This window comes from Lepisma saccharinum, chromosome 6, assembly GCF_977018435.1.
Source record: "Lepisma saccharinum chromosome 6, izLepSacc3.1, whole genome shotgun sequence".
Classification (NCBI taxonomy): Eukaryota; Metazoa; Arthropoda; class Insecta; order Zygentoma; family Lepismatidae; genus Lepisma; species Lepisma saccharinum.
This window is the reverse complement of record NC_139234.1, coordinates 17,332,672-17,346,089: the sequence shown is the minus strand read 5'-3', so window position 1 is coordinate 17,346,089 and position 13,418 is coordinate 17,332,672. Positions and strand designations below refer to the sequence as shown.

Below are 13,418 nucleotides of genomic sequence, written 5' to 3'. Positions count from 1 at the left end.
GATTTGTAACTACCAACAATACGTTCCAAGATATTACACTGTACATTTAGAATAGTAATTAATTTCAAATTAAGTGCCAAAAATAAGCTGGCACTGAGGTTAACACCACTGAAACTGCACCTGTGTCAACAGGTGCTTTCAGAATGAAGTGACAAGCAACAGGCAACAAGTAACACATGCAAAAAAACATTCACTGTGTTGCACTACCACCAGGCCAAGGTGATATGATTTACACTAATTACAAAACAGCTTAGTCCAAGTGACAACACGTAACTTGTGAAGCCTGTTGAGTCACTTTAATATGAAAGGTTGGATATATTTCTATAAGTTTGTTTCCAAGTAAAATGTGTTGCTTCTTCCTTGTCACTTCAGTTTGAAAGCTCTGTAACAGTTAACTGCTTTTAGATGATTTCTTGTTAAACACTCAATCTCCATCAAAAGAGGAGTACTGTGGCACATTACTATACATGATATACACCTTCATCATCTGTAAAAGATGGCATTACCTTCAAAGATCCGGCCACCACAAGCACTGATTTAATAGCTCGCAATCCCCAGTCGTAATGATCCTGCTTCGAGAGGAGTTCCTTACACAGGGTGTAGAGCGTGATAAACTTCCGAGCCAAGTACTTGGCATCCTGGAAGCCTTCAGCCACCAGCATGATCTCACAGATCAGCTCAAAATCAGGAACCACCATTGCACAAGGCCTGGAAGAAAGTATTTGCATTATTTTTTATTTTATGTCATTTTTCTGCCATTTTTGGCTGATTACAACAATGATGACGAAACGGTGATTAAATAAAAGTAATGAAGGGACACACAAGACCACATTACTATGATGGGTTTTGCCTTTGAAAAGAGAAGCTGGGCAATTCTAGAAAAACAGGACAAAATATCACATTTTAGAAAAACAGGTTTCAGGTTGGAAACAAACAACTGAACTGTGTTAGTAGCACAGACTTTACAATGCTGTTTACCATTATGGCAACCAAGGAAATATGATCCTGAAAAATCTGCGAAAAAGTGACTAAAGCTATGTAACATAAGAAACAAACATATTTTTCCATTAACATGAAGAAAATTAATGCGCTTGCAATCTTAAAAGTCTACATTTCTGTATCATTCCATGTTATTTATGAAACATACAAAATGTATACTTTGGAAAATTGAAAGACAGGACACAAATTTAGAGGTCTTACCACAGTGTCAGTTCTGGTGAAATGTTGTTATTTTTAAATCTACACATACAGGCACTTTTAGTGGTAATGACTACATATTTCTTTGGTGGCAGTCCTATGGATCTAGCAGCACCACAAGCAACAACACTAGAGTGCGCGTCAAATCTCCTGCATATGGCCTTGAACGGCTGAACGGCACCAGCGAATCACAGACGTGCAGCGTTGCCTTGTTCCGTGACAAGGCATTTCGCTCAACCACGCTGTCTCTTTTCCGTGTGAGATTTTGACATGGCACCGCTGCAGTGCGCTGCTATTGTCAATCGCCATATGCAGGAGATTTGACGGCCACTCTAGTTAAACATGGGGCTGACATCAGAGTAGCAAAGTGACTCCAATTTATCAAAATGTAAGTGACCATGTAATTACCCAGCTGCATATTTAGACATTTACTTTACAAAACCAGAACATATGAATTATATGTTTGTATTCATAAAAATAATAACAAAATGGAATAATTTACTGAAAAACCAATATACCTATGTTGGCCGATACTGATACAGTACTGATTAATCTATCCCATCCCTAATGTACTGCAAAAAAAAGTTATTAATTGTTTCTTATAATTTGTCACATTAATAATTATTATTTAATTATAAAAAGTCTTTGTGACTGCCATTGCAAGCAGTCTTAGTGAATATCTGTACCTGCAGAGTTCTTCCAATTGTTCGCAAAGAACTCATAAACAGTTCAAGCAACAAGAGCAAAGCAAATAAAAAAAAATTAACTGACCTGAATAGAGCCTTCAGGTTCTCTGGTAGCTCGGCTCTGCCAGCGTATCCAGGGTTCATAGTAATAAAGATTCCACATGTTGGGGTCAGAACTATCAGGTCCCCTAGGAACATGAACATGTCTTTCTTGTCACGGATACCATCCTGTGAGAATATCAAAATGTATCAAATGCTAGTGACAAATATATTTAATTCTAACAAGGACATCTTTTGCAATTTTACTAGCTTTTCAGGTGTGTTTTGCCATATACAGGGTGTCTGGAAAGACCCACATCATAGACCAAATCACACTCTTTGTTCAATATGTCCTCCTCCTTCACACAGTTTTGGAGGTGGTTGAGCAAATGGGGAACATAATCAGGGGCAATGTCAATGCAATCATTGTTGATCCTGGTGTGAAGGTGGGTTAGATCATGAATCATCACACTGCACACCCAGGATATCATATACCACCAGAACTTTTTATGTTCGAAGTTTTGTCATCTGTTAGCATAAGTGTTCCAGGCCGGTTGCATCAAAAGTTGGTCACCCTAGTCTTATAATATGTACTTCTGCAACAAAAGAACAAACACAGTGGATTGTACCATTTTGTCTATGATGCGAGACGTTTTGGACACACTGCAGTGTTCAAATTAGTAATAAATGTTTACCTTCGAGATCCCCTGATTGATTTAATTCCTTTATGAGGCACATTTATTTCATAGTGGTTCAGCCTCATTTTAAGTTGTAGGTCCAGTTTCAATTAGTTCATCAGAGCATAAAGAACACTTCACTTTAGTCTTGACTAGGATTGAGCCTCTACCACTTTGAAGAAATACCAATCCTAATGTAGATATTCTTACAGCTTGCTACTGATACTTGGAAATTATAATAATCCAAAATAGTTCAGAGTAATTATAATTTATAAAACATAAGGATTGCACCTACCAGAGTTTTATTTGGCTTTTTTTCTTCCACTGATTGCTGTGGGCAGCCTCTCATATCAATTTGAACACAGAGAAAACAAAATCACACAAAAAAATAATACAGCTAGTGGTTTCCCGATTTTACATTCTTGGATTGTTACATTTTCCCATATTATATATTCAATCTTGCATAGCAAAATGGTATAAAATTTCCCTCGATTTGACCACATTTTAAGTTTCTTCAGTTTGGTCCGTTTAAAAACAAAATCGAGGTTCCACTGTATTTGTTTTTTTAAACACATCCCAACAATCCACAGAGGAGAAAAGTAAAAGAAGAACAACTTCCAATCTTTATACACTTAACAATGGAAATAACAAAAAAGAACACTGTTACTACAAGAATGCAAAGCTATGAAGGCTACAAATACAATATGCATAAAAGTCATAGGATATTACACATTGATGAACAAGGATCATGAAAACAGGAAGTTTGTTTGTAAGCTGCAATGGTTTCCAAGCATCATAAATTTACAACTCACACAGGGACCTAGTTTTGAGTCCTGGACAGACACCAGTTAAGAGAAAGTCAAATGTATTTCAGTTCTCTAATCCTGCCAGGTGTTTCTTTCTTTCTTTACCAAACACATAACTTTTCTAGGATTTCTCTGTTAGTAGAACATCTTGTTCTATACGTACCTGAATTGCTTTTACTTGTACTGCCACCACAGACAGCACCTCAACTGAAATGCGGTTGAACTCATCAAAGCATCCCCATGCACCTGTCTGAGCAAGCCCCTTGTAGATGTTGCCAATCGACTGTTCAAAAAGAAAAGGAAATTATTAATTACAATTTTCAGAAGTTATATGCAGCACATTCATGTACAGTTACAAGAGACAATTGAGCTAAGTTAGGACTTCTGAGTTTCATAGGAATCCAATCCAGGCAAGTTATTCATGGTGGCAAGTGAGAAGTTTCTTCTATCACCACTAGGTGGCATGCATGTCTCAGATCAATAGATAGAGAGTTACTGTAAATGGCAGATGAACATGTGAATGAGCATGTTATGAAGAAGTGACTGGCAAAACTAGTGGGTTTTTTCCAGAAGACTTCAGTGCACCATGCTGATGAGATAATAATCAGTGCTTTTAACCCTTTATAGGCTGCATCCGGAAAAGTAACACTATCGCTTGCATGGATCTGTGTGATATAAGTACAGTTTTACTAACTTATTTGTGATTACTTTTTATTTTTCATTTTATTTTATTTTAGTTCTACATGTAATGATTCTCAAATATCTTAAAAATATTTCTCTAGCACTATACGTATATGACATGTTTTGTCACCTAACAAACCCTAGTCGTAGTTAGATCTACTTCAGTCTCCAGATCACCTCTTTCCTCTACATTCTAACAATGGACAGTCCAATTAAAACCTTAATTTGTTTTTTGTTTTTATCTAGTAGATTTCTGCACATAAAGTTGCACAAGTTTGCTGCATTTTAGCATAGACCCATTGCTGATTCACATATATTTTCAAGTCTGAGTTAGTGCCTGTATACCTCAAGAAGAAGAATATTTGGAATCTATGTGTAGCCACTTATGAGCCACTGTGAAGGTCTTTCCTTCCTGCATGAGGGCATTGTCAAACTTCAGACTGAGGCCATTGTCGAACTTCCTCCTCTATGTGTAAACTTGCTGGCATGGTAAGCATGCATAGGAATTTTCATTTGCCGTAGAATGTCTACACGTTTTAGGCTTCCAGAGGCAAGAAATCACTGCTCCTTGCTGGTGCATGTATATGAAGGAGGTGCCATCTTTAAAATGACAAAGAGGGTGTTATGAAACTCACTTGATCAGTGTTGCAGCTTTGAGGATGTTTTGTAAATAACAGTTGATACCCCATGTAAATTTGAGCTGTTTTACAGTCTGTCCTGTAATTTTTGTCGGACTTTTAAGGCTTTCAGTTGACTCTCCTTACAGATCCTTCACCAATGATATCGTCGTCTTCACTGCATTCACCCTCACTGCTGCAAAGCATGGAACGAATGTGTTCAACATCATCTTCTTCTGGATTCAAATGGTCCATTCTGCAAGCAGCCTGTACAACCACTAACCTGAATAAAATTGGCTGATCTAAATCTCACAGATACGAACAGCATATTAAACCCGGACACGAAGGAGCACCAGGCAGAGACTGTGGTCATCAGTATTCAGACAAAGACAAAAGAAGCTTCTGAATAGCGTAGAACTGCACACCTAATTGCTTCAGAGAAAATAAAACAATTTTAGCCCCATAAATCTCAGAGATAGAGTGTAGAGTTAAAAGATATGTTTGTGAAAAACAGACATATCTTTTTATTCTCTAGTTGACATTTCATACGTTGAAGCGAAATGACAAGCTATACGTATGATTGCAAAGGAACAACAGTCTTGACTGCTTACCTTGTAGTCCATTTGTTCGGAGCAGTTAAACACATACACCATGATTCCCAGAGCTCTCCCAAGATCCTTTGTGGTTTCTGTCTTCCCTGTCCCGGCTGGGCCAGCCGGAGCACCACCCATTATTAGATGGAGGGACTAAAAATTTAAAAGAAATAAAATATTAAAACTAGTGTTAATTACTCTCTTGAACAATTTTGTAGTCTAATGAACACTTACACAGTAAATTGTGTTCTGTAGCATTAAGCTCAACTCCCTAAGCTTTTTTCAGTGTACAATTTAAAATGACATACCACTCTAAATAATATATATATATATATATATATATATATATATATATATATATATATATATATATATATATATATATATAGATATAGATATAGATATATATAGTATATCTTGATGATATTTATTTATTTATTTATTTATTAATGCCTTGTTTTAAATGGCGGAGTTAAGGCTGTACAAAGCCTTTTCTTCCACTCAACCATACATTTAAAATTATACATTATTATATTATACACAAAGTACACTAAGTTATTTCACATAGGTCCACACACACACATTATACTCATACACACAAGTCTTAAAGCCCTGAATATAACACATAAAATACAAAATATATAATACACAAAAAACTAAATATGGAATGAAAGAATGCAAAATTTAAAATTGTATTTAAGTAACTGCAAGGGAATTTAAAAATTCGTTCACTTGCACATGCTTTTTAGTCTGCTTGACAGGGGAAGATCTAACGACTACTCTGAAGAGTGTGGCGAACACGTCTGCTAAAGGAACCGACGGAGCTTACTGCTCTAGTGCTTTCTGGCAACTGATTCCATAGTCTTACAGCCGATACGGAGAAAGAGTTGGAGAAGAAGTTTGATCTGTGGACGGGGATAGAGAGAACTGAGGAGCTGCGTGATCTGGTGTCGCGATTGTGAAATTCGTGAAGAAATTGGAAGCGAGAGAGGAGATAGGAAGGTGACTTGAGGTTGAGAACTTTGTAAAGTAAAATCAATAATGATATCTCATCGGAGCGCAATGGTATAGTGATAACGTTGTCACCTTTATAACAAAGGGTCTTGGGTTCGATACCTAGTGAAGGCACATAGTGGTTTGGATCCCACTTTAAACTGCAGGTCCAGTCCCGATTAGCCTATCTGTGCATAATTAATAATAATAATAAGTAGTAGTAGTAGTAGTATCCTTTACTAAGCATTCAAGGTTCAGCCTAAGGCTGCTTTGGCACCTAACCCTTGTTAATATAATGTTAAATATAAATATACTGCATATGGAGCAGTAAGCTACTGCAAAATAATACGTATACACTTAAGGGAACTTAAAACAAAAACTCAAGCTCAAACCTGAACTGGTGATCTGCTGACACTATTGCCCAGAATCAGCAGATATTACTTGCAAAATATGGCAGTAGTGAAGAACAAAGTACACCCTGAGGCTTCATTTTTGCGGTGTGATTTTCATGGCTTAAAACAAGATTAAGTGAAATCAAGGTGGCAAGCCTGTCAAATCTGCTGGTAGTTAAGAGAAATCATATTTTGAATGCTTGTTTCACAAATCTATCTGCATTATTCAATGAAAACTAGAGAAATGGTGTAAATAATTGCACTTTATGCAAAAATATGTACTCTAAACAGAATGTACATAATATAAAGTAGAAGTATTTAACATTAATTCATGTATACTGCACGTAACATTGTAATTTGTTGTCATTTGTCATTTTCGCATCACTGCTTACAAAGGGAAAAACCATGTACAGTGAAACCTTCATTTTATGTTTTTCAGGGGACTGAATTGAAAGAACTTAAAATGCAGAAAATGTAAAATCTGGGAAATTTTATAGCATTATGCTCTATTAGGACCATGAAAAATTAATGTATAATGTGGGAAAATGTAAAACCAGGGAATGTAACATCGGGGTTCCACTGTAATTACATACAAATCTGGACCCTAATCATGAATAAACAGTCATACCAAAGAGCATCCTCACCTGTGTTAAAGTTATGTAGCAACGATCTGTGAGAGGGGTTATAACAAGCCGAGGGGTATTTCCTAGGTACTCGTACCAATAACGAAACTGGGCATCACAAATATTTGCATAGCAGTGCTTGTCCTTATCATCCCACCTGAAAAATAACATAATATGTATTAAGGATGGGACACATTAATTGTTACTTTGTCAGTATCACTTAATAAAGACCTACCAATTTAAAAGTAAAATTGTTGATAATTTTATCGACCTGATATTTCTTACAATTTGGTACATACTGGAGATGGACTACGTAGAATTTTCAGCAAAAAATGCAGACTCGACCAGGGCTCAAACCCAAGTCTCTGGCATACCGTGTCATTGCTCTACCAAGTAAGCTGCCAGGGCTTGTCGTAGCAGTAGATGAGCTTTTGTAGACCCTCATCAAAGAAATCTGCCGCCAGGTCACGGTCTATTTGGCTTCAACGGGGTCGTTTATTCTGTATTGCTCGGGTTGAATTAGTCTTCAAGTGGAGGAATAGGTGATAATCTCTAGGGGGCGAGATCCAGACTGTACAGAGGGTATTCCAGCCGCTCCCAGCCAAATGAGTCAATGAGCGACTGTGTGGCAGCTGCAGAGTGTGGCCGTGCATTGTGATTGAGACTGTCCTATTCTGAAACTGTCCCCTGTTCAAAGTTAATATTATTTATGTTATTGATGTTGTTTTTAACTTATGCATGTTTATTTTATATATATTGTTATAATCATCTTATCACGCTGTATAAAATACAAGAAATCAAATTGCTGTAACCATAGCAACGAGAAATAATAAGTACTAAAAATGGTGATGGAAGTAGTGAGATTTTCTGCGCCTGTATTGTATTTATTTTAAATATAACGGTTATCGTTAATTACGCAATTTTATTTGCATTGATAATCGTTCTGCACGTTTAAGCGCAGCGACGGTTATCAAGAGTTTTAAATCTCTCCCCTTCTCCTGGTAAAAAAAAAATGAACATAACATTTTTTTTTTTTACATAATATATAAGATTTGAGTCCTGCTTTTAATATACACTCGTCGGGATAATGAAAGAGTTCACTTGACATAAATAACCAATTCACAAATTTACAATACTCTTTTTACTAAAGTTCTGAAAATGTCATCTTAGTGTTCGAATTTACAGCTACTTATGCATCACTTCATGACAATTACATTAGTTTAAGCAATTCTTCTTTTTTTTCATCAGAACAATTAAATTTCTTGATATTTGACAAGTTCTGCCTTGTTGTTATCTTATTTCCGTCCATAGACATCAAAATTGTATAATTGTTTTTCACAGCATCAACTATATAGGGTCCAAGCCATAATTCCATAAACTTATGAATTTTCTTGTTAATTGCACTACTATGTTCATGATTTTTCACTAAAACAATATCACCTGGGACTATCTTCAATTTATTTGCATCACACTCAATAGGTTTGGACTTATATCTTTCCTTAATACGTGCTTTGGCGATAAAATACTTATGTTTCCAGGGCACAAACTTTAAATCATCTGGCCAGTTAATTTGATTGATAATTGAATCCTTTAATTCGTGATGAAGGAAAAGTTCACTAGGTGTGAAACTTGTTATTTCCGAAACGGAATTATTTAGAAGTCCTGTTACATAATTCAAATATTTTACCCAGTCCTGATGATTTTGCGAAGTATATAATCGTAACAATCGTATTAACTCTTTGTTGTACCTTTCCACAGGATTTGCGAAAGGCGAATAAACTGACGTGGTGATATGTTTTATGTTACAGTCATCCATATATAACTTCCACTCTTGTGATTTAAATTGGGAACCGTTATCTGATAATATTACCTTACATGCTGGATAGTGGTAAAAATACTGGAGCTTGAATTTGTTAATTATTTCACGTGACGTTGCCTTCCTTAACGGATAAGCCATTAAAAATTTGGACATCGTGTCAACTATTGTTAATATGTAACTATATCCTTGTGATTTGGGTAACGGTCCAACAAGATCTATTGATAACATATCATGTGGAGTAGTAGAATATACATGCAATTCATCCTTACTAATTTTTGTGTGAGCTTGTTTAGTTTTTGCGCATGTTAGACAGTCGTTCAAATACTGCTTGATACTAACTTTCATTTTAGGCCAATAATATAAACTTCTGCACTTATTAAACAGTTTATAGTATCCAAAATGACCTTGTAAGTCATGTAATTTATGAAAAATTTTGGGTACAACAATAATAGGTACTACAAGTTTCCACTTGTCTTCTTTCAAATGTTTCAGGAATAATATATTATCTTGAATCGAATATTGCCTTTTTATATTCTGTGGCAAATTCCCATTTTGTAACTTTTGTACAATGGCACTGCAATAAGAATCCGAATTTTGACTTTCTTGCCAAAATGTTACACTATCTTCGTCAAGAAAATCAAGACTTATGTTATTTACATATAGTTCCGATAGAGTTGGAAAACCTGTACTTAAATCAGGATATCTGCTTAAAGCATCTGCAGCTTCATTCGATTTTCCCGGCACGTGATATACATTATAATCAAACATTTGTAATTTCAAACTCCAACGATTTAATCGTGGATTCAAAGTTTTAGTAGATTCTAGCCAAGATAAAGATGGTGATCGGTAAACAATTTCACCTTAGTTCCAGCTATGTAAATGTAGAATTTTTCAAAAGCAAATAATATCGCTAAGCATTCAATCTCGTGAGTATTATATGATAACTCATTGCCTTTAAGAGATCTGCTAACGTATTGAATTATACGTGGTCCTTCTTCAGAATTTTCAGTTGAGTCTTGCCATAGAACAGCTCCTATTCCTTTCTTCGAACCGTCTGTGTTGACATTGAAAGGCTTCGTGAAATCTGGTTGATACAAAGCCTTTGGAGATATCAGTGACTTGCGGAGGTTTTCAAAAACTGAAGCATGAACATCATTCCATTGCCATTTTGATTCCTTTTTCAACAGATCATACAAAGGCTGTGCCATTTCAGCAAATCCTTCAATAAACTTTCGCCTCCAATTAGCTAATCCTAAGAACCTTCTCAAGGAGCGTTTGTTTGTTGGAATTGGAAAATTAATAATTGCTGAATTCTTTGCAGGATCAACCATAATTTTATCACCGGACACTATGTGTCCAAGGAAGCAGATTTCTTTGTAAGCAAACTTACATTTGGAAAATTTAATAGACATATTGACACCCTTTATCTTTTGTAAAACTAGTTCTACATGTTGCATATGTTGAGACCAATTTTTGCTGAAAATTAGAATATCATCCAAATAACAAACAACAAAATTTCTGCAATCGGTGGAGAATATTTTATTCATCCTATCCTGGAACACTGAGACTGCTGATCGAATCCCAAACGGAAGATAGCGGAAAAGATATTGTCTGCCTCTATAAGAAAAAGCTGTGTAAGGATATGAATCTTCAGTCAACGGTATTTGAAAATAACCGCATAATAAATCAATTGAAGAAAAATAAACACATCCTAGGAACCTCTGTAACAGTTCGTTGATTGCTTCTACTCTCACTTGTGGAGAGATAACATGTTGATTTAGTTTCCTAAAATCGATCACAGGTCTCCAAAGACCTCCTTGCTTTGGCACTATATGTAGAGGGTTAAGATATGGTGAAGAATCCTGGTAAATAATTCCCCACTTCTCCCACTTGGAAAGCTCTTCTTCTAAAGGTAGTCTCCTTGATATTGGTATGGGATAAGGTGTGCTTGTAATAGGTGTTACAGTATCTAATTGAATCTTGTAAGGTTCAACAATTGCTTTTCTAGGTATATCTGAAAATTGTACGTGATAATACGACAGAAGTTTGAATAAATCAGCTTTCTGCAAATTGTCTAAATTATCATTTCTAAAAGCAGACTCATAAATGGACTTCTTAGCTGGCATATATTCTACATCATCATTCAAAGTTGACGCATCACGTAACAATCTACATGAATAACTTTCATTATCATTTAATGTATCTTCGGAACAAAAGTTAGACTTTTTACAATACTTCAAATCTTCTGTAGAAGAACATTGCCGAGTTAAAACAGAGGAAATTTCCTTTCCTTTATCATTTAGCAAACTTACATTCCCTTCTTTAAAATCAATTACAGCTTTATATTTCCTCAAAAATGGAATTCCTAAAATGACATCGGCATTCAACTCTTTAAGAACAAAAAATTCCATAGAAAAGTATTCGTTCTTTATCTGCAGATTAATAATTTTACTGCCAACAACTTTACACTTCTTGGATCCAGCGAAACCGGTGAGTTTTACATCTTCCACGTTATCCAGTTTAATGTTGCCAATCAAAGACGATAGTTTACACCAAACGTCAAAATTTAGAACATTTGCCTGACTTCCAGAATCTATAATACAAACTACAGGTATTTGACAAATAATTCCATGAATAACTGGAACTTCAGTTAATGGAACCGGAATATCATAATCACTAACAGTCCATTCAGGTTCTTCTTCAAACCATTCCAATAGAAAATTCACTTGTAGTGGTTCCGATATTAAGTCTTTATCATCACGTACATTCATAATTTCCTGGGTTTGAAATGAATTTCGTTTGTTCAAATTTGGCCTCTCTGAAAGAAAGCAGAGTGAACGAGGCACTTCCATCCGCTCCTTTAATTTAAATTTGTTGTTGATTGGTAAGATGTTCCAATACCAGATTGTCGTGTAAAGGTCCTTGATACATTTCCAGAAGGAGAATTTGATATTCCAGAAGTTGTAGATGCATCTTGTGGTTGTAATGAAGTCACATTAACAGGTTGACTGTAAGTAGGAGCGAGAGCAGGCTCACTTGTATACTGCGCTTGCCTATTGTAGAAAATCCTTCCATTCTGACTACCGTTAGGTAACTGAGAACTTACAGCATCCTGATTATAATGCCTATTTGTAATGTCACCGGAAATACCAGAGTATGCATTATTTCTTTGGAATCTGAAATTATTTCTGTTATTATATGAAAATCCTGAATAGCCTCGATTATTTCTACGTCCTCTAAAACTACCATTGCTACCTCTAAACTGTCCATATCTTGAATTAGCATTGCCAAATTCATTAGTAAAAGGTACTTGAGCATACATCGACGAAGTCTGAGTAGAAGATGAGCAAGTGGTTTTGGTGTGTTTAACATTAATTTGCTTGACACTAAATTTTGATTTCATACTGTCAGGATTCTTGTTCGGTTTAACCTTACTACTATTATCGGTTTCTTCCGGTAACAAAATAAGTCCTCTTCTACTAGTTCGGACAACATCTAATTTCCTTAACATAGTTGTTAACTGGTCCATAGAACGTATCTCATGACAAGTTATGTTATTAGCTATATTATTTGGTAACTGGCTAATAACTAATTGAATAACATCCAATTCGTTTGGATTCTCAACTAAATTGCAATAATTTGAATATGTTTTCAACGCAAAGCTTTCTAAATCACCATGTACTGTAGGATCATACTTCCTGTTCCTTAATACTGATAACTGAGACTGTATTATTTCCGGACTTGCAAATTGCTTCATGAATTCCCTTTGAAAATGATCATATGAAGAAAACATACGTTTGTGAGTTCTATACCAGTACGCAGCTCTGTTGGTGAAACACTGCTGAATACTCTGTAGCCTTTTGTTAATTGGAATGCCCATAAGATCAAGCATAGAATTAAGATGCTCTAGATATTCTCGAGCCGATTGGTCTTCTATTTTCCCAGAAAATTTAGGTAAATGAGACAGTTCATTTATCTTTACATATCTGTTTCCTCTATCCCCAACAGTAATTACAGGTAAAGACGTTGGAGAAATACAACGATCAAACTGACTTTGTGGATTATCACAGTAATTGTTATTTGTATTTGACTCATTAACACCAATTTCAGCATTTGGACAACTTGTGCCAGTCATTAATTTTGCATTACGCCTTTCACCTTGAAACCATGGTCTGCAAGCTTCATTCTGCAAGGAAGAAATATGATGAAACCCACACGTTTCACCAGGGACATTACTATGATGAACGATAGGGAGGTTAGGTTCTTGCGAGTATGTAAACATTTGATTTATGTAA

General features: G+C 35.6%; 1 protein-coding gene across 1 annotated transcript in view; it reads right to left on the bottom strand.

Annotated features, from left to right (window-relative positions):
- The window catches only part of LOC145988599 (dynein beta chain, ciliary-like), a 292,854-nt gene that overhangs the window by 118,542 nt on the left and 160,894 nt on the right, over positions 1-13,418 (bottom strand). Inside the window, exons 32-36 of the mRNA XM_083123590.1 lie at positions 7,326-7,461; positions 5,315-5,449; positions 3,569-3,688; positions 1,969-2,111; positions 507-708 (exon numbers count right to left, since the gene is read on the bottom strand). Of these exons, the coding sequence (XP_082979716.1) occupies positions 507-708; positions 1,969-2,111; positions 3,569-3,688; positions 5,315-5,449; positions 7,326-7,461 (736 nt within the window). The remainder of the gene's footprint in view (positions 1-506; positions 709-1,968; positions 2,112-3,568; positions 3,689-5,314; positions 5,450-7,325; positions 7,462-13,418) is intronic.